The 21,714-nt window shown below is 43.4% G+C and overlaps 1 protein-coding gene across 3 annotated transcripts in view; it reads right to left on the bottom strand.

The window, feature by feature from the left end:
• The window catches only part of FAAH2 (fatty acid amide hydrolase 2), a 44,778-nt gene extending 23,650 nt beyond the window's left edge, over window positions 1-21,128 (bottom strand). For all 3 annotated transcript variants that reach the window (XR_011600879.1, XM_070952114.1, XM_070952113.1), the window contains exons 1-5: window positions 20,672-21,128; window positions 11,822-11,904; window positions 7,419-7,555; window positions 4,248-4,457; window positions 1,211-1,330 (exon numbers count right to left, since the gene is read on the bottom strand). Coding sequence is in view for 2 of the 3 variants with exons in the window: in XM_070952114.1 (XP_070808215.1) it covers window positions 1,211-1,330; window positions 4,248-4,457; window positions 7,419-7,555; window positions 11,822-11,904; window positions 20,672-20,896 (775 nt within the window). In the remaining variant the exon portion in view is untranslated. The remainder of the gene's footprint in view (window positions 1-1,210; window positions 1,331-4,247; window positions 4,458-7,418; window positions 7,556-11,821; window positions 11,905-20,671) is intronic.
• Between the last annotated feature and the right edge of the window lie 586 nt (window positions 21,129-21,714).

Below are 21,714 nucleotides of genomic sequence, written 5' to 3'. Positions count from 1 at the left end.
CTCCTCCTCTCTTTCTCCCTATCTAACCTTCTCTCCTACTCTTATTTCCCCTCCCTTCCTTCCTCCCCTCTTTCTTTTCTTCCCATTCCTCTCTCTCCTTCTCAGGCTAAGATTTGTAAACCGGCTCAGAGAATGCAGTAAAGCACTATTTATTTATTTATTTGTTTGTTTGTTTGTTTATTTATTTATTTAAATTTGATTTATATGCCGCCCTTCTCCGGAGACTCGGGGTGGCTTACAATGCGTTAAGCAATAGCCTTCATACTTTTGTATATTTATACAAAGTCAGCTTATTGCCCCCACAAACTGGGTCCTCATTTCACCTACCTTAGAAAGGATGGAAGGCTGAGTCAACCTTGAGCCTGGTAAGATTCGAACCTGCAGTAATTGCAGGCAGCAGTGTTAATAACAGGGTGCTTTAAACCACTGTACTACCAAGGCTCTTTATTTATTTATTTAAATTTTTATACCGCCCTTCTCCCGGAGGACTCAGGGTGGTGTACAGCCAGAGATAAAACCCACAACAATATAAAAGTTAAAAGACGAATTAAAAATATTAAATAATTTGGCCGAAAAAGCTAAAATAAAGACAATCCATTAAAATAGCATTTAGGCCAGCCCTGCTTGGTGAAACAATAGCGTTTTGAGGGCGCGGCGAAAGATGCGAAGGTTGGGAATCCTACGAATCTCCGGGAGCAGCTCATTCCAGAGGGCAGGTGCCCACACAGAGAAGGCTCTCCCCCTGGGGGTCGCCAGTCGACATTGTTTGACCGACGGCACCCCGAGGAGTCCCTCTCTGTGGGAGCGTACTGGTCGATGGGAGGCTATCGGTGGCAGAAGGCGATCTCGTAAGTACCCGGGTCCTAAGCCACTATGGAGTGGTACACCCGTGTTTCCCTGAAAATAAGACCCTGTCTTATATTTTTTAGAACCCCGAAATAAGCACTTGGCCTTATTTTCGGGGAGGTCTTATTATTTTGAGGAAACCAGAGGAAATGGTGGGGACCGGTTGCACATGTGTTTAAATATTTTTGGGGAGGGCTTATTTTTGGGAGTGGGGCTTATTTTACTACATGCGCTCAAAAGCCCGATTGGGCTTATTATCAGGGGATGTCTTATTTTTGGGCAAACAGGGTCTAAATCTAAGTGCTATTGCTAATCACCAACTTGTAATTAGAACTGTTTCTAGGGAGGAATCACCAGGCGATACCTGTGCTGGGTTTGTGTCCAAAGATCCCATTGAAGAAGGCGGGCATACGGATGCTGCCCCCGATGTCTGAGCCGATACCAACCACAGAACCAGCAGCTGCTAAAATGCAACCTTCACCTCCTGCGTGAAAACAAAACGCCAGATTGACCACTCAGATTATCGTACAAGCCTGGAAAACCTGTTCTGGAAAGAGCAGTTATACTACTCTGGCATTGACAACTTCAGAGCTTATGTTAAATTTTTTTGTTTGATTTATCTGCAAAAATATGCATATCCAGGGCCACAGCTGAGTTATAAGCAGGTTTTATGTGCACTTGGCTGATAAAGTTAATTAGGTCAGTGTTTCTGACCTAATTAACACACACACATAATTTCATTGAAGAAATTTCTAAAAGAATAAAAATTATTTATTGGAAAAAAAGGTCACTAAAAAAATAAGTGAAAAAAGGAGGGGAAGGGAAGGGAAGATGGAAGGGAAGGAACAGGGGAAGGGAAGGGAAGGGAAGGGAAGGGAAGGGAAGGGAAGGGAAGGGAAGGGAAGGAAGATGGAAGGGAAGGACCGGTGGAAGGGAAGGACCGGTGGAAGGGAAGGGAAGGGAAGGGAAGGGAAGGGAAGGGAAGGGAAGGGAAGGGAAGGGAAGGGAAGGGAAGGGAAGGGAAGGGAAGGGAGGAAAGATGGAAGGGAAGGACCGGTGGAAGGGAAGGGAAGGGAAGGGAAGGGAAGGGAAGGGAAGGGAAGGGAAGGGAAGGGAAGGGAAGGGAAGGGAAGGGAAGGGAAGGGAAGGGAAGGGAGGAAAGATGGAAGGGAAAGACCGGTGGAAGGGAAAGGAAGGGAGGAAAGATGGAAGGGAAAGACCAGTGGAAGGGAAAGGAAGGGAAGGGACAGTGGAAGGAAAGGGGAAGGGAAGGGAAGGGAAGGGAAGGGAAGGGAAGGGAAGGGAAGGGAAGGGACGGTGGAAGGGAAGGGAAGGGAAGGGAAGGGAAGGGAAGGGAAGGGAAGGGAAGGGAAGGGAAGGGAAGGGAAGGGAAGGGAAGGGAGGAAAGATGGAAGGGAAAGACCGGTGGAAGGGAAGGGAAGGGAAGGGAAGGGAAGGGAAGGGAAGGGAAGGGAAGGGAAGGGAAGGGAAGGGAAGGGAAGGGAAGGGAAGGGAAGGGAGGAAAGATGGAAGGGAAAGACCGGTGGAAGGGAAAGGAAGGGAGGAAAGATGGAAGGGAAAGACCGGTGGAAGGGAAAGGAAGGGAAGGGACAGTGGAAGGGAAGGGAAGGGAAGGGAAGGGAAGGGAAGGGAAGGGAAGGGAAGGGAAGGGAAGGGAAGGGAAGGGAAGGGATGGTGGAAGGGAAGGGAAGGGAAATATCTTCTTAAAAGCAGTGACAAGTATATTTATGTTACCCTCTCTGTAAGGTTACCACATAATTTTCTACTTTCCATTCTTTACTCTTTCTAATCATCAAACCCATCGGCAAAAAGTCCATAAAGGGTTTCCCGATTTAATAAATGTAGTTAATTGTCCTTCCCTTAATCAAACAAATCATTTAGGCCAATGTCTCTCAAACGTGGCAACTTTCAAGACGCGTGGACTTCCGTTCTCAGAATCCATGGCCGGCTGGGGAATTCTAGAAGCTGAAGTCCAGCATCTTCAAAGCTGCCAAAGATGGAGAAACCCTGATTTAGATGGGGGCCAGCTCCCTAGCCCAATCCACTTAACGGAGTGGGCCCCTGCGTTATATTGAGCCATGCCTTGTTTTTAGCAGTGCAGTTTACCGAATAAACTCCAATGGTGGGTTTGCACAACTCACGCCGACAAAACCAAGCAAATCTGATGATAGTTTAGCACGCTGTGTGAACCAGGACTCTCTCAAAATCAGCTCAAGAAGAAACCTTGGGTTTTCTAGCAACTTCAAACTTAGTGTTTTTTCCAGTGAGACCGGTCTGTCAGGGCAACCTGGTCTATCCAATAGTGGTGGGATTCAAAAAATTTTACTATCGGTTCTGTGTCCGTGTTTTGGTGGGCGTGGCATGGCTTGGTGGGCATGGCATGGTGGGCGTGGCAGAGGAAGGCTACTGTAAAATCTCAATTTCCTCCCCACTCCAGGGGAAGGATACTGCAAAATCCCCATTCCCGCCCGACTCCAGGGAAAGGATACTGTAAAATCTCCATTCCCACCCCACTCCAGGGGAAGGATACTGCAAAATTCATGAATGGTATGAATGAGTTTTAATGTTTTAATGTTTTGAATTTTTAAATGTTTTTTATTAGGATTTTAAATGTATTGTGAGCCGCCCTGAGTCTTCGGAGAGGGGCGGCATATAAATTGAATTAAATTGAAATTGAATTGAATTGAAAATCTCCATTCCCTTCCCACTCCAGGAGAAGGCTACTGTAAAATCTCCATTCCCACCCCACTCCAGGGGAAGGCTACTGTAAAATCTCCATTCCCACCCCACTCCAGGGGAAGGATACTGTAAAATCTCCATTCCCACCCCACTCCAGGGGAAGGATACTGTAAAATCTCCATTCCCTCCCCACTCCAGGGGAAGGATACTGTAAAATCTCCATTCCCACCCCACTCCAGGGGAAGGATTCTGCAAAATCCCCATTCCCTCTCCATTTCCCTCCCCGAGAAAACCCAATTTCCTCCTGATCAGCTGGGACTCGGGAGGCAGAGAATAGATGGGAGTGGGGCCATTCAGAGGTGGTATTTACCGGTTCTCCGAACTACTCAAAATTTCCGCCACCGGTTCTCCAGAACTGGTCAGAACCTGCTGAAACCCACTCTGCTACCCAAATATGGGACGGAGCCTACTGCTTCCGCTTTCGCCCTTTCAGCCCCAATTCAGGAGCCTTGGCAGGCAGTCGCTTCTGCGACAAACTATTTTTGCGTTAAATTTCTATTTCTTTTGTCGGTGAATTTAAATTTAACACTTCCAACTTAATAGCAATTTCTGCTCGGGAGTTCTCGCCTTCACTTGGTGGTGAAGAATTCCAGTGTCCATCCAAGTTCAATCCAGAATGGGGTGATCCACGCTCTACTAACCTGAGCTGCCTCCTACAATGCAGTCGAGGTTATAGGGATTGTTAGATCGGCCGTAGACACGGTTGCTTGATTCGAACCACATACACAGCTCGCTGCAGTTGGTCACCCCCAGGGGAATTGCGCCTGCTTGCTTCAACCGGGATACCACAATAGCGTCCGTGGTGGAGATCAGGTTACGTCGGTTAACCAGCCCAGAGGAATTGGGCATCCCTACCAAGGTGCAGAAATAAAGACATGAAAGAGGTCAGAGTTTCACCTTGTCCAAGAATCCAGAGAGAAGGAAAAGTGGGAAAAGGACTAGCAAAATATGGTACTTTTTTAAAGGGTAACAAGTGTTCTACTCCAGCTACGGACCCCAAAGAACGCAGCACACACAAAATCTATACAAAGCTTATTTTACTGAGGTAACAACCAAAGGCTGTTAATAAACTTCCTTAAAAGCCTACCAGAATTCTAAGATAAGGTAATCACAGTCTTACTAGGGTTGGCAGAAAGCCCAGAAGCAATTTTGCAGAGAATCCAGACGCGAAGGAGAGTGAACTAAAGTTGTTCCCTACAGCGTGCTGCAATCGGTGTTCCTCCTTAAATAGGCTAAGGGAGTGTCCAATTAGCCCCAAGCCTTACTCTCGAGGAGCCCTCCCTGAGGAGCCACTCTTGCCTTTTGGCAGCTCTGTGCACCCATGCATTGAAAAGAGGCTCCTCCTCTTCGTCCTTTTCACTTAAAGGAGCTTCTGGAGGTTCTGAAGGCCTTGGCTGAATCCCTGCCTCTGGCACCACATCTTCTCCAGCCTCCTCACTGTCCGACTCGAGCGCCAGCTGCACAGGTTGCTGGTGCAGCACCACACCAGCCTCCTCGTTGTCAGAATCAGCTACAATCTGCACAAGCTGCTGACGGGCCACAACAACATGGCTCTTGAAACTGCACAGTGGCATTGCAATGAAGGACAACTACATACACAAGGGAATTGTGCAGCTGTTGTTGTTTTTTTAATTGTCGCTTTCCTATAGACAAAAATCTTGCAGACTAGAGCATTTAACAGCAAATTTATGTCATGGGCCGCAAGCAGAGCTGGCAGCAGATTCGGCCAGTGAGGAGATTGGGAAGGAACATGGGCCAGTCCTGGAGTCTGCGGAAGGCTCTGATGAGGGCTCTGCGTCAGAGGCAGAGATGGGGCCAGGGCCGCAGCTGCCTTTTGAGTCAGACATCAGTGGGGCAGACAAACAGCTGGAGCCTGTTCCCAGTATGCGCATGCCCAGAGTTGCCATACAAAGGGGACAGCTAAAGAACAAGGGTCAACTCGGGAGTAAGGCCACAGGTGGACGGTGAATGGCCCCTCCCAGAGGGAATAAAAGAGGAGCGAAAGGGTAGTAGAGTTTGCAGGAGACAATTAGTTTGCTTAATTGGTTCGTGACTCTCAGAGACTCCTTGCCAAGTTTTGAAGATATTGGCCTGGCAGCTCTCCAAGCAAGATAAGGTCTGTGACTGTAAATTCTCCCTTGAAAGACTTTGCTGAATGTGAATGAGAGGAATTCACAGTAACTTAATAAAAAGGGGTTTTTGTCGGGACAAGGAGTCTGCTTCATGCAGATATATCTATTAGATTTATCTAATTTATTAGATAAATCTTTTGCCCTTTTTCTCCTTGCCCTTTTTCTGCATACCCAAAATCCCAAACTTACAGATGATATTATAATAAATAAAAAAAAAATTGACAGATGCTGAGGTTAGAGAAGTGGATTTATGTGAAATATGGACTACCTGAGAAAGACAAACTGATGAGTAAATATTTTAATGGTTACATAAACGATACTATAATGGAAGATAGTATACTCTTCAATGATTGATATTATTGCGTATATGTGTGTGTATATATATATATATATATATATATATATATATATATAGTGTTTTTCTATCGAGACACCTGGTCTACCCCAACATGTGGGAGGGGGCATTCTGCTCCCTTTCGCCTTTCAGCTCCAATCCAGGAGCCCTCAAGCAGTTGCATTCACGACAAACCATTTTATACGAAAGTTATATTTTGCTGATAAAGAAATAAAGGGAGACTAGTATAGATCTATTTCAAGCTTTTTAGCTTTCATCAGCTAGCCATACCCTTACTCGGATTCGAACTTGGGCTTCCTGCATGTTGTCGTGAATGTGACTGCTTGAGGACTCCTGGATTGGAGCTGAAAGGCGAAAGGGAGCAGAATGCCCCCTCCCACATGTTGGGGTAAAACCAGGTGTCTCGATAGAAAAACACTTAAATCTTTCCCCTGGCTCAAGCTGATGAAGGGAGGAGAACTTGTGGCTCAGAAGGTTAATTCAACTGCCTAACATGCAGGAAGCCCAAGTTCGAATCCGAGTAAGGGTATGGCTAGCTGTTGAAAGCTAAAAGGCTTGAAATAGATCTATACTAGTCTCCCTTTATTTCTTTATCAGCAAAATATAAATTATATATATATATATATATTATAATATATGTTTATGTAAGTTTTCACGGGTATGTATGTGTGTATAGTTAATATTTCGGGTTTCTTCCCGTGTAATTGTGGATATATCCCTAAAAGGGTTATAATATATATATATATATTTATATTTATAATATATATATATATATATATTATATATATATATAAAATTATATATATATATATATATATATATATATATATATATATATATATATATATACAATTTATATTATTATAAATAAATAAATGTTTATGTTAACACTTTGGACACCTAGAAAACACACTGTTCAACATAGAAATGGAATATGTGATATAAAACAATTAAAAAAACTATTTTTAAAAAAATTCCAAACTTTGCTGTCTCTTTGCTCCAGTGGTGGTTTTCTAACCGGTTCATCCCGGTTCAGGCGAATCGGTAGTGGCGGTGGTGGGAGGCTCCACCCATCCACCCGGACTTCATCACAGACGCTCTGTGCATGCGAAGGTTCTGTGCATATGCAGAAGCGCTGTGCGCGCACACACTCACAGTTCCAAACTGGTAGCAACGGTAAGTGGAACCCATTACTGCTTTGCTCCCTGGAAAAGATCCCCCCCACCCCCACCCTTGCAATTCTGGACTGCATTCCACCATACCTTAAGCTGAAGACTGAAGTCGAAAAACAGTGGAAAGAAACAACCCAAAATCCAGCTACTCACCATATAACGCAAAGGCTTCTTTGACAGTGACAGGAACGCCCAGCAAGGGGAATTTTTTCTGGAGTGATTCTTCATCTTCTTGTCCGTCAGACAGCAGCTGATCAACAACCTGTGCCTCCTGCAGGGCAGCCTCAAACCTGAGCAGATGGGGTAAGGAAAGAGCAGGGAGGTAAAAAAACCGGAGATTTCTAGCTGATGTTTTAGGGGTAAAGGTAAAGGTTCCCCTTGTACATATGTGCTAGTCGTTCCCGACTCTAGGGGGCAGTGCCCCAAGAGCCAGCGCTGTCCAAAGACGTCTCCGTGGTCATGTGGCCGGCATAACTAAACACAAAAGGCTCACATAATGCTGTTACCTTCCCATCAAAGGGGGGTCCATATTTTTTCCTTGCATTTTTTACGTGCTTTCGAACTGCTAGGTTGGCAGAAGCTGGGACAAGGAACGGGAGCTCACCCCATTACACGGCACTAGGGATTCGAACCGCTGAACTGCCGACCTTTCGATCAACAAGCTCAGCGCCTTAGCCACTGAGCTAAAACATATAAAGAACGGTTGATGAAATTCGATACATCTAGTTTAATGAAAAGAAGGTCACACTTGGAATATGGCATCCAGTTTTGGTCGCCACGATGTAAAAAAGATGTGGAGACTCTAGAAAGAGTGCAGAGAAGAGCAACAAAGATGATTACGGAACTGGAGGATAAAACATATAAAGAACGGTTGCTGGAATTGGGTATGTCTAGTTAATAAAAAGAAAAACTAGGAGTGAGGTGATAGCAGTGTTCTGATATCTCAGGGGTTGCCCCAAAGAAGAGGAAGTCAAGCTGTTAGGAATAAGACTATTACTTAACTTGTTGGGTTGAGGTGAGCATGCAACTGGTTGCAAGTGGGTTTACAAACTGAAAACTGGTGTGGATGGGACTGTTACCCATAAGGCAAGATTAGTTGCTCAAGGATTTGCTCAGTCAGATAAGGACTATGATGAAGTGTTTGCACCGAGTCTGAGGGCAACCACGTTGCAAGCAGCATTAGTATGGGCAACTAAGAATAGATACAGGATAAACCATATAGATGTTGAAACTGCATATCTGCATGCACCATTACAACATACGATCTATATGAAGAAGCCCCTAGGTTTGAAAACTGATGGGAAGACTGATTGCTGGAGACTGAAGAAAAGTCTTTATGGCTTAAAGTAGTCAGGTTATGAGTGGAATAAATGCATTGTCAACGAGTTAGTAGCTATGGGTTTTGTAGCTGACATAGCTGATCCAGGTTTGTTTAAGAGAAAAAAGGATGGTTTAGATTCTCTGTTATTGCTATTCACTGATGATATAGCAATTATTGCCAAACCCGAACATGAAGCAACTGAAACTGTTTCTGTGTTACAAAAGAAGTTCAAAATTAGGAATTTGGGAGAAATTAAACATTATCTGGGTCTTGACATAGTGAAAACTAGGAAAGGTTATAAAATTTCACAAGCTAAGAAAGTTAATCAATTGCTGAAACATTACAACATGGAGCTCGGTAAGGCTGCTAAGACACCAGTGAGTCAGGAATTTAAGCAGAGTAATATTCAAAGTCCTGTATTCGATGAGGAAATATATCAACCCTTAATTGGTAGTCTGTCATATCTGAGTAATTGGTCTAGGCCAGATATATCTTACATTGTAAATCAACTGGCTAGATATAACGCTGAACCTACTGAAAGGCACTGGCAAGCCGCTCAGCAAATACTTAGGTATCTGAAGCAAACGATTCATTATTCGTTATATTTGGAGTCTAGTAGTGACTTAGTTTTAACAGCATACACTGATGCAAGTTTTGCAATTGATTTACCTACTCGTAAGTCAACATTAGGTATAGCGGTAATGTTGGGTAATGCTTTGATAGGATGGAAATCTATTAGGCAAAAGCACATTAGTTTGTCAACTATGGAAACCAAGTTTTCATGTTTATCCTTAACGTGTACTGAACTGGTATGTTATAAACAATTGTTAATGGATATGGAATTAACTGTGAATGATCGTTTATTGTCGTTTATTTATTTATTTATTATTTATTTTTATATGCCGCCCTTCTCCGGAGACTCAGGGCGGCTTACAATGCGTTAAGCAATAGCCTTCATACTTTTGTATATTTTATACAAAGTCAGCTTATTGCCCCCACAAACCGGGTCCTCATTTTACCCACTTTAGAAAGGATGGAAGGCTGAGTCGACCTTGAGCCTGGTGAGAATTGAACTCGCAGTAATTGCAGGCAGCTGGATGTTAAATGCTGCCTTAGTAGGAGGCATTAGCCTCTTACGCCACTCAGTTTATGAGGACAATCAATCTGCAATAAATATGGCTACTAATATAGCTGTAAGAACACGGTCTAAGTATACTGATTTGCAATACTTAAATGTTAGACAATGTATACAAAGGAAATTGATTCAGTTGAAGTACTGTATGACTGAACACAATATTGCAGATCATTTCACAAAGGCTCAGGGTGCAATTAAGGACAAAGCGTGTTGTGAGTACTGAGTAAGGTGTTGTATATTGACCTACCAAAAGGGGAGGATGTTAGGAATAAGATTATTAACTAACTTGTTGGGTTGGCAATATATAAACCATCAATGTATGTTTGCCGTGTACTGCAATTGTATTGTATAGTTTTAAGACTGCTGTATTGCATCATACCATGTCCTCATTGGTTAACTGTGTTGCCAATGTCCTTAAGAGGGAGCTAGAAACATGGCTTGTTCTCTTTGTTGTTCTTGCTCTCTGATATCTCTATCTGACTTACTGTATTTATTTATTTATTTATTGGTTCAATTTATATGCCGCCCTTCTCCGGAGACTCAGGGCGGCTTACAATGCGTTAAGCAATAGCCTTCATACTTTTTTGTATATACCTGCTTAGTAGGGCTTTCGGCCGCCCCTAAGTGGTGTTCTTTTTTATACAAAGTCAGCTTATTGCCCCCACAATCCAGGTCCTCATTTCACCTACCTTGAAAGGATGGAAGGCTGAGTCAACCTTGAGCCTGGTGAGATTTAAACTTGCAGTAATTGCAGGCAGCTGGTGCTACTTAACAGCACTTTAGTCTGCTGCGCCACCAAGGCTCTTGCAATTGTATTATTGTTTGCACCTCCAGAAGAACTGTTTACTGTGTATGACTACTACGACTGGTATGAAGACTTTGTTTATTGGACTGTGCTTTATTTTTCCTGAATGTAAACTGTAAAACGACTCAGTGTATCAGTGTGGTGACTGTGCTTATTCATAACTACTCTCAACCGCTTTCATCTCCACACCCTTGCTACTCAAGGGTTATTCCTTAACACAAGCTATTCTCCAAAGCACTTGAGGGTAGGACAAGAAGCAATGGGGGGAAACTAATCAAGGAGAGAAGCAGCTTGGAACTAAGGAGAAATTTCCTGACAGTGAGAACAATTAACAAGTGAAAAAACTTGCCTCCAGAAGTTGTGAATGCTCCAACACTGGAAGTTTTTAAGAAGATGTTGGATAACCATTTGTCTGAAGTGGTGTAGGGTTTCCTGCCTAAGCAGGGGGTTGGACTAGAAGACCTCCAAGGTCCCTTCCAACTCTGTTATTCTATTCTATTCTATTCTATTCTATTCTATTCTATTCTATTCTATTCTATTCTATTCTATTCTATTCTATTCTATTCTATTCTAAAGCCTTCCCATTTTAACAGAATTCAGAAGCCCCAGGAGAAGAAATCATTGTAATCTGAAGCAAGGAGCACCAAAATCATCCTTTGTTCCTTTTTTAGGCTTTCTCACAACCCAACCAGCTTTTTAATCACTGTTTTCCTACCAAATCAGGCTTGGGAAAAAAAAATCTGAATGACCCCAAGATGCCAGCTAATAGCTAAACCCTTCCCTTCCTCCCTAATCAACTGTGGAATTCTGCAACCCAGATCTACAGACAAGGCTGCAGAAAAAATGGGTCAAGGCAGTGAGAAATTGAAATAAATATAGCCTTCTTTAAAAGGACGGCTGTTTCGATTTCTGAGATGCTTCAGATCAAAATTGCTGAGCAGGATGTTCTTATCTTGGAGACGCCCAACCGAGCCGTCCTCCTCCCTTTGTCCCGTAAGCAGCTCCTTATCTTGAATTCAGGGAGTACAAGGTCAGTGAAATGGTGAGAAAGGGCTTGGAAGGAGAAAAGGTTGCCAAACAAAAATTACTTTTGCTAAGCCTGCGTAGCAAATCCCTAGAAGGGGATGTTTGGAAGGAGAATTCTCAAGGCACAGCCCCGATAGAAGGGGAAAAAAAAACAGCAAGAATTTGAAACAGGAAAGAGCTTCCTCCAGCAAGCCATACCTGTTTTTTTCCTCCCCAGATAATAACCCAGAACCTGTTGGACAGAAAGTCAAATGTTTTTTACACCTTACCTGTCTCTAACAATTGCATTGATGAGTGGGTTCACTTGCTTGATCCGCTCAATGTAGGTTTCAAGGAGATCGATGCACTTCAACTGTCAGGGATGAAAACAAATTTTAACTACATAAATTATTTCCTGGCTGGGTTTTACAGCAAGCGTCTGTCATTAGCACCAGGATGCTAATTTTCGATCTCTAAAGACGACACTTTCGGGTTTTCCCAATCTACATCTAGAAGCCTGGAAGAAGATGGAATACAAAGTTAGGAAGGCTGTAGACCTGGTTGAAGGACACTTCGTAGCTTATATTCAGCCGTAAAAGGGTTGCCAGGTATATGATAATGCTCTGGCAATCCATGTTCAACCGAAGCTTAGTTCACCTCCAGTTTGGACTGATGCAATTTGTTCTCCAAGGAGCTTCCTTTGAAGACCTCAAGGAAACTGCAGTGGGTCAGCCTGCAGCTGTTCACATAGCTACGGGAATGTTGATGCCTGTTCATGAGACATTGCTACTTCGACAGCTAAGATGGCCTACCAGTTGGCTTTTTGGTTAGTATTTAAGGTCCACTTGTCCCTTTCAAAGTTCTTCATGGCTTTATAGACTTAAAACCAGAAATATTTTTGTTAGGTATAATACCAGAAAGTTATGACAAAGGGACTATATATTTAAGAAAAATTCCTTGTGTGTCCATTCACACTTGGCCAATAAAAAATTCTATTCTATTCTATTCTATTCTATTCTATTCTATTCTATTCTATTCTATTCTATTCTATTCTATTCTATTCTATTCTATTCTATTCTATTCTATTCTATTCTATTCTATTCCATTCCATTCCATTCCATTCCATTCCATTCCATTCCATTCCATTCTAATGTTACATGTATTGACAGCAGCGAGAATTGTATTTGCACAATATTGGAAAAATGAGAATACCCCCACCAGATGAAAATAGAATCCGGAAAACATTGGATTGTGCAGAGATGGATAGATTGACATTGAAAATAAAAAGATAAAGGAGACACAGAATATTATTTAATGTGGAGTAGGTTTTTTTTTTTTTATTGCAAAAGTTTTACAATTACATTTTCACCCCTTTTTTCACCCGCCCCACCTCCCTCCCCAAACCCTCCCTAACCCTCCCTAACCCCCCCCCCAGACTTCCCTATTATGTACTCATAACTAGTAACACTAATATATAAGCTTGAACCCATCCCTCCCCCTGTATAATTTTTCCTCTTTGTCTCTTTACATTAAAATATTTCTAATACATTATTTTCAAATAAAATAAAATAAAATGTGGAGTAGGTTTTATCAATAGTTAAAGAGGTAGAAATTAGAACAAAAGAGCATTGTTATGTTTAAATAAAATACGAATGTTATTTATAATTATAAATAATTATATTTATAATTATAGATACTTAATTATTATATTTATAATTATAGATACTTATCTATAATTATAAGTACGCTAATATAATTAATAGGAACATAAACAAGCGAATATAATTATAAATATGGTTAGAATGATGCTGTTGTATTATTATGATTACTATCAGTATACAGTACTGGCCAAAATTGTGGAAACCTTTTGGGAAAAGTGTATTTGATGGCTAATAACACCAATTTTTTTTGGGGGGGGGGGGTTTCAAGTTAATCACATGCGCATGCAGGCAGGGAAACATGGGGGCGCGTATGCATGCGTAGGGGGGCAGGGCACGAGGAAAAAGAGCCTTGATAGTACAGGGGTTTAGTGCACCCTGTTATTAACACAGCTGCCTGCAATTTCTGCTGGTTCGAATCTCTCCAAGGCTCAAGGTTGACTCAGCCTTCCATCCTTTCTAAGGTAGGTGAAATGAGGACCCAGTTTGTGGGGGCAATAAACTGACTTTGTATAAAATATACAAAAGAATGAAGGCTATTGCTTAGCGCATTGTAAGCCGCCCTGAGTCTCTGGAGAAGGGCGGGATATAAATCAAATTAAAAAAAAAAAAAAGGGCTAGCCATCACTGGTCTACTCCAAGGTGAATCTGCCCATCCAATAAGATAAGGAAGAAAGAGTTTGCTGAGGGGGTCTTTCCTTCAGAGAATGCCACCTACAGGGACCAGGAGACAGGCTTTCTCAGTGATGGCCTCCTTCTGTGGTAGAACCTACTTTACCGTCCTCCCTATTTTCCTCACAACAACAACCCTGTAAGGTGGGCAGAGCTGAGAGATTGACTAGCCTAGGATTAGGGATGGCATTCTCCTGCTCCTTGGAGCGAGATAGGAAGCTGCTGGAAAGATTGGTAAATAAATCAGTGCAATACAGCTCGTCCCTGACTTACGACCACAATGGATCTCAAACTTCCTGTTGTTAAGTGAGGCATTTAAGGGAGCTTTGTCCCATTTTACGACCTTTCATGCCACCGTTGATAAGCGAATCGCGGACGCTTTTGAATTAGCAACACGGTTGTTAAGTGAATCGGGTTCCCCTATTGACTCGGCTGGTCAGGAGGCCGCAAAAGGGGATCACGTGACTTTGGCATACAGCAACGGTCGTAAGTATGAGCCCGTTGCCAAGCATCTGAATTCTGATCACATGATCATGGGGATGCTGTAAAGGCTGTAACCGTGGAAAACAGTCCTAAGTCACATTTTTCAGTGCCATCGTAACTTCGAACGGTCCCTAAATGAACTGTTGTAAGTCAAGGACTACTTGTATTGATGTAGGGGCAAAGGCTTGGACCTTCCAGCATGTTTAAAGAGGAGAAAAGGCCACAACTCCATTTAAAATCCAGTTTCATTCTTTTTCATGCAGCTGATGTATAACGCTCTCAAACAGAAAACTCTCCAAGTAAATTAGTAAGAACTCAAATTTATTTGAGGTAGCGTCAGAGGTGAAATGCTCCTGGTTCGGACCGGATCACCCGATCCGGGTAGCGATGGAGGCGGGTAGTTCAGAGAACTGGTAGCAAAAATCCCTGCCCCACCCGCATTGCCCAGCTGAGCCGCGCAATCATCAGAGCCTTTTTTTTTTAATTTTTCAAAGCATTTTTTCTACAACCTCTTTGGCCGAAAAAATGCTTTTAAAAGTTAAAAAAAAAAAGCCTCTGATGATCGCTCCGCTCAGCTGGAATCATCAGAGGCTTAAAAAAAAAAAAAAAGAAAGCCTCTGCCGATCAGGCAAGTCAGCTGGGATCGTCAGAGGCTTTTAAAAGCATTTTTTTACAACCTCTTCAGCCAAAGAGGTTGTAGAAAAAATGGTTTTAAAAGTAAAAAAAAAAAAAAGTTGGCCACGCCTACTCAGTCATATTATCCCCCCAAGCCACGCCCACAGAAGGAGAAGTAGTATTTTACATTTCAGCGCCGGGTAGCGTGAACGTTGCACACATCTCCCTGAAAATCAGGCCAGTCTTAGCCAAATTGTTGTTTATAGTTTTCCAGGCTTCCATAAATAAACAAATGATAACCTGTTTGATTAAAAAAAGAAACAAACACGGAACTGGATATGCAGGGATGGGAGGCGACAGGAAGCGCACCCATGAAAACAACTTAGGAATCCTGACTCAGTCATTTCAGAAGATTTCCGTCTGGTGTTTACAAACCTACACATGTAAATTAGGTAGGTCAAAGCCTTTGTTCTTGGTTTATGGCGGAATAAGGTGAGCTAAACCTGAGAGGGTTCTTTGTCGACGCTTGGTCTGAATTTTGGCTTCTTTCAAAAAGCACGAAGCAGAATCCTGGTCCCGACAAAACCCCTTTTATTAAACAAACAGTGAATTCCTCTCATTCACCTTCAGCAAAGTCTTTCAAGGGAGAATTTACAGTCACAGACTTTATCTGGCTTGGAGAGCTGCCAGGCCAATCTTCAAAACTTGGCAAGGAGTCTCCGAGAGTCAGGAAACCAATTAAGCGAACTAATTGTCTCCTGCAAACTCTACTCTCCTTTTGCTCCTCTTTTATTCCCTCTTGGAGGGGCCATTCACCGTCCACCTGTGGCCTTACTCCCGAGTCGGCCCTTGTTCTTTAGCGGTTCCCTTCATCTGGCAACTCTGTGCATGCGCACACTGGGAACAGGCTCCAGCTGTTCATCTGCCTCACTGATGTCTGACTCCGAAGGCAGCTGATAACTGGCATCTGGCCCTGGCCCCCTCTCTGCCTCTGACGCAGAGCCCTCATCAGAGCCTTCCCCAGACTCCAGGACTGGCCCATGTTCTTCCACAACCTCCTCACTGTCCGAATCCGCTGCCAAATCCGCTGGCGGGCCACAACAGGCTGTTCTCGGCTTACAACAGTTTGTTCAGTGACCATTCCAAGTTACAACGGCACAGGAAAAAAGTGACTTATGACTGTTTTTCACACTTATGGCCCCATCCATGATCATGTGATCAAAATTAAGACGCTCGGCAAGTGGTTCATATCTATGACCGTTGCTATGACCGTCCCGAGGTCACGTGATCCCCTTTTGCGACCTCCTGGCAAGCCAAGTCAACGGGGAAGCCGGATTCGCTTAACAACCGTGTCAGTAACTTGCCAAACGCAGTGATTCACTTAACAACTGCGGCAAGAAAGCTGGCACAATGGGGCAAAGCTCACGTAGCAAATGTCTCACTTAACAAGCAGAAATGTTGAGCTCCATTGGGGTCGTATGTCGAGGACTACCTGCATAAGGTAAAATAAAACCTGTGAGGGATAATATTTATTTTAAAGTGTCTGTGTGTGTGAAAAGGGGGTGGAGGAGGAATAGAAGATTTAAGTCCCACGTCTTGATCACTAGTTAAGTATTTATAAATTCTGTCTCAACAGTAATGAGTTTTGCCACCAGGACAACTTCTTGCAAACTATAATCTTCCTTATAAACTTGCATGCTAAAACGCCTCCTGAATTTTAAGATGCTACTGACACGAATACCTCCTTCCTTACCTTCCTTGTAATGCTTCACAGATTACAAAAAGTGATCATTTTAAATTCCTTGATCCCCCACGATTCAATTTCCAGAAACCAAACCTCAGCAGGATTAGAATAGCGCTATCTTATTTTTAGAATGCAGGATACTTTTTTCCCTCCCCAGCTCAGATATTTTCTGTAAAGGAAGCTAAGCTTTTTGAGCTTGGCATTCTTATCAGCGGGGGAGACTTACAATAGGAGCCCTTTGTAAGACATCTGAAATTCCCAACTTCCCCCATGCAGAAATGAAAAAAATCAAGTTAGACTAGGACAGTGTTATTCGTAGTTGCAACTTCACCACTGCCTTTCTCCTCTGACAGTAATGCAAAATCAGATTTCTTTTTTCCAGCCCAACGCTGGAAACTAAAGTTTTAGAGGGAAAGGTTTGTGGGGTTAAAGGATTAACTCAGGGGTGAAATGCTACCAGTTCGGGCTAACCAGTAGTAAAAAATGCTACCAGTTCGCCCAAACCGGTAGTAAAAAAAGTAAAAAAAAAAAAAAAGTTCCGAAGATCAGCTGAGCGACACGATCGTCGGAACTTCTTCTTCTTCTTCTTCTTCTTCTTCTTCTTCTTCTTCTTCTTCTTCTTCTTCTTCTTCTTCTTCTTCTTCTTCTTCTTCTTCTTCTTCTTCTTCTTCTTCTTTTTTTTTTTTTTTACTTTTTAAAGCATTTTTAACTACTGATCCCGGAGAACCGGTAGTAAAAATATGCTTAAAAAGTAAAAAAACCACCCAGTTCTGACGACTACATGTCGCTCAGCTGATCTTTGGAATTGTTTTTTTTTTTACTTTTTAAAAGCATTTTTTTTGGGGGGGGGGGGAAATTTCAGATGTCTTATATGGACTTTTTGCTAAAACAGGGGGGGATTAATTGAAGTTTTATGTATTGGAAGGCTAAGAAAGACAAGGACTAAAGAAAATAAAGGGCAAAGAGACTTCTAAAACATGTCAGAGGGAGAAGGGAGAATAAGAATGTTCTGTTGAAAAGAAGGTCAGAAGTCATAAATATTTTCCTTGTTTTTTTTTTTCCTGTTTTCCTGTTTTTTTTGTTTTTTTTTTTAATTTTAGTTTGTTAGAGTATTGTAAGACAGAGATGAATCAAAAGTTGGAATTAAGATTGCCGGGAGAAATATCAACAACCTCAAATATGCAGAGGATACCACGCTAATGGCAGAAAGTAGAGAGGAACTAAAGAGTCTCTTGAAGGAGAGTGCAAAAGTTGGCTTGAAACTCAACATTAAGAAGACTAAGATGATGGCATCCGGCCCTCTCAATTCCTGGCAAATAGATGGGGAAGAAATGGAGGTAGAGACAGATTTTATTTTCCTGGGCTCCAAGATCACCGCAGATGGGGACTGCAGCCAAGAAATGAAAAGACGTTGCTCCTGGGGTGGAAAGCTATGGCAAATCTAGACAGCGTAGTAAAAAGCAGAGACATCACCTGCCAATATAAGTGCATATAGTCAAGGTGATGGTTTTCCCAGTTGCAATGTCTGGCTGTGAAAGTTGGACCATAAGAAAGGCTGAGTGCCAAAGAATTGAGGCCTTTGAACTCTGGTGCTGGAGAAGACTCCTGCGAGTCCCTTGGATGGCAAGGAGATCAAACCGGTCAATCCTAGAGGAGATCAACCCTGACTGCTCTTTAGAAGGCCAGATCCTGAAAAGAAAACTCAAATACTTTGGCCAGTATTCCTTCCTTTGGAGAAGGAAGGACTCCCTGGAGAAGAGCCTAATGCTGGGAACGATTGAGGGCAAAAGAAGAAGGGGATGTCAGAGAACGAGGTGGCTGGATGGAGTCACTGAAGCAGTCGGCATGAGCTTAAATGGACTCCAGAGGATGGTAGATGACAGGAAGGCCTGGAGGAACGTTGTCCATGGGGTCACGATGGGTCGGACACGACTTTGCAACTAACAACAACAAGACAGAGATAAAGGAGAATATTTGTAGCTCAGGGCTGAAATGAAGAGTCCTTGGTGTTCTCTCTTGTTTGTTTTCCTGCAGAGTTTAATCACTCAGCTAATGTCATCTGTTTTAGCACTGATAACATTATCTACTTTGGTAACGAAACGTCTGCCAGACAACAACCAAGCTCAGAGAGCACCAAAAACTCCCCAGTACTTCATGTCAATTTTCAATTAATATTTTTAAAAAAGGGAGAACATTTCAGGGGAGAGAATGTTATCGCAGATAGGAGGATCGATATATAAAAAAATAAGACTTCCATAAACATGTGACACCATCCTTCTGGATTGTGATAGGATTCAAACTTTATAAAAAAGAATCTCCGAGCCCAGATTTGGGCTCTATTGGTGAGGTAGCCAGCATATAAATTTAATAAACAAACAAACAAACAAACAAACATGCAAACTTCAGTGGAAAAAGGAACCAATGCAAATACGCCACCATCTAAACATTTTATGGCAGGATTTCCTGCAATAAACCTTCCAGAACGCAGTAAACCAGTCAGATAAAAAACAAAAAGGGCAGCATATAAATAAATAAAATAAGCACACCCTCTTTTCCTCTTTCCAACCGAGATGGGGCATAGGGAAGCAGGAGAGAATGCGACCTCCAAGTTCAAATCCATGGAGGATCACTTGGGTGGGGAGGGCTATTCTCTCCGAGCCCCAACCTACCTCCCATGGATCAAATAGGAATGGAGGGGGGCTCTTGAAAGACCTTCCAAGGGGATGAATAAAGGCACTACTACTACTACTACTACTACTACTACTACTACTACTACTACTATTATTATTATTATTATTATTATTATTATTATTTATTAATTATTCTCCTTCTTCCCTTCTCCTCCTCTTCCTCTTCCTCCTCCTCTCTACCTTTCCCTTTTGATTGGAGTTTTCCCGTTTGCAAAACTCTTAGCAAACCTAAACGAAGTCTTTTTTTTCTTTCTTTCTGCTTTTCTCCTTTCTCCTATCTTTCCCCTTCATGTTGACTTTCCTTTTTGCAAAATCCCAGCAAGCATAAAGACGCCCGTCTTCCTTCCTTCCTCCTTCCTTCCTTCCTTCCTTCTTCCTTCTCTTTCTTTCTTTCTCTCTCTCCCTCCTTCTCTTTCTTCCTTCCTTCCTTCCTTTTTTCCTTCCTTTTCTTTCTTTCTTTCTTTCCCTCCCTCCCTTTCTCTCTCTCTCTTTCTTTTCTTTCCTCCCTTCCTTCCTTTTCTTTCTCTTTCTTTCTCTCCCTTCTTTCTTCCTTTCTTCCTTCCTTTTCTTTCTTTCTTTCTTTCTCTCCCTCCCTCCTTTTCTTTCTCTTTCTTTCTTTCTTCCTTTTCTTTCTTTCTTTCTCTCCCTCCTTCTTTCTTCCTTTCTTCCTTCCTTTTCTTTCTTTCTCTCCCTCCCTCCTTTTCTTTCGTTCTTTCTTTCTTCCTTCCTTTTCTTTCTCTTTCTTTCTCTCCCTCCCTCCCTCCTTCTCTTTCTTTCTCTCCCTCCTTCCTTTTCTTTCGTTCTTTCTTTCTTCCTTCCTTTTCTTTCTCTTTCTTTCTCTCCCTCCCTCCCTCCTTCTCTTTCTCTCTCTCTCTCTCTCTCTCTCTTTCTTTCCTTTCTCTCTCTCTCTCTCCCTCCCTCCCTCTTTCTCTCTCTCTCTTTCTTTCCTTGTCCTTCTTTTTTTCCAACTGTCCCTCTCGATGGAGCTTTGCAAAACTCTTTAGCAAACCTAAATTTAAAAAAAAAAAAAAAAAAAAAAACCAAAACCGCGCACGTTCTTTTTCTTCCTTTGAACTTTGTTCCAATTCTTCTTTTTCCTGGTTCTCGCACGCGTTCACCTTCCCCGCTTGCAAAACGCTTAGCAAATCAATCAATCAATCAATCAATCAAGAAACCACCCCACGCCCGGTGTCTCCCCCTCCCCTTCCCCGAGACCCTCGAGGAGGGGGAGTGGCGGGTGGGGGAGTGGGTGGGGGTCTCCTGCTGCCCTTCTCTTACCTCCCTGCGGCGGATGCGCCTGGCCAGCTCCCCGGCGGAAAGGAGCAGCAGCGGCTGGCCGGGCGGCGGGACGGTGCGCCGGGCAGGGCGAGATCCTGGGGCGCCCTTGGCTTTCCAGCGCAGCAGGCTGGAGACGCGCAGCGCCAGGCTGAGCAACGCCAGGAAGAGGCGCGAGAAGCCGCGCAGCACCTGCACCAGGCAGCGCTCGGCGCGGGTCAAAGCCATAGAGGAGCCCTTGCAAAAACGCCGCGGGAAGGAAAGCAAGCCAAAGCAGCAGCCCGGCGGGCAGGGCGGCTGAGAAGGAGGGCGGGGATGAGCCTCCGCGGAAGGCTGGGACCCGGTTAACCCTTTGCAAGGCAGGCGCCGGCCGGGAGATGGAGATACAGCCGGGATGGCTGCTCTAAAGCAGCTAAAGTCAAGCGGAGTGGCTGCCCCTTTAAGAGGGGGTGGGACTTCAACTGGGAATAATAGGGCATTCTGGGAGTTGAAGTCCCACCCACCCACCCCTCTTAAAGGGGCCACGGTTGGGAAAGTAGAATAAGAGAATACCCCAAAGCAAAGGCAGGGACGGACTCCAGCATTAGCATCGAAGTCAAGCTCTGGGGATTCTGAGCGGATGCCCCTTTAAGAGGGGGGGGTGGGACTTCAACTCCCAGGATTCCACTGGGAATAATGGGGCATTCTGGGAGTTGAAGTCCGCCCTTCTTAAAAGGGCCACGGTTGGGAAAGGAGAACACGGGAATGCACCAACAACAAATCCCCAAAATGTGTTTTGTTTTTCCCAAGAAGCAACTGGATTTTCTGGGATTTCTATGAAGACCGTTTGCGTGGATGACTGAGAATCTCCATAGACACACTAACACAAAGGCAGGGGCATTCTGGGAATTGAAGTCCGCCCTTCTTAAAGGGCCCACGGTTGAGAAAGTAGGATAAGAGAATAAATACACCAACACAAAGGCACCTTTGAAGAGCACCCGGAGGCTCCAACTGGTCCAGAATGTAGCCGTGTGGGTGATTATGGGCACAGCTCATTGCGCCCATGT

The sequence above is a fragment of the Pituophis catenifer genome, unplaced genomic scaffold (assembly GCF_029215685.1).
Source record: "Pituophis catenifer annectens isolate HBS135680 unplaced genomic scaffold, rPitCat1.0.hap2 SCAF_11, whole genome shotgun sequence".
Classification (NCBI taxonomy): Eukaryota; Metazoa; Chordata; class Lepidosauria; order Squamata; family Colubridae; genus Pituophis; species Pituophis catenifer.
The sequence above is the reverse complement of the archived record's forward strand: the minus strand, read 5'-3'. Positions and strand labels throughout refer to the sequence as shown.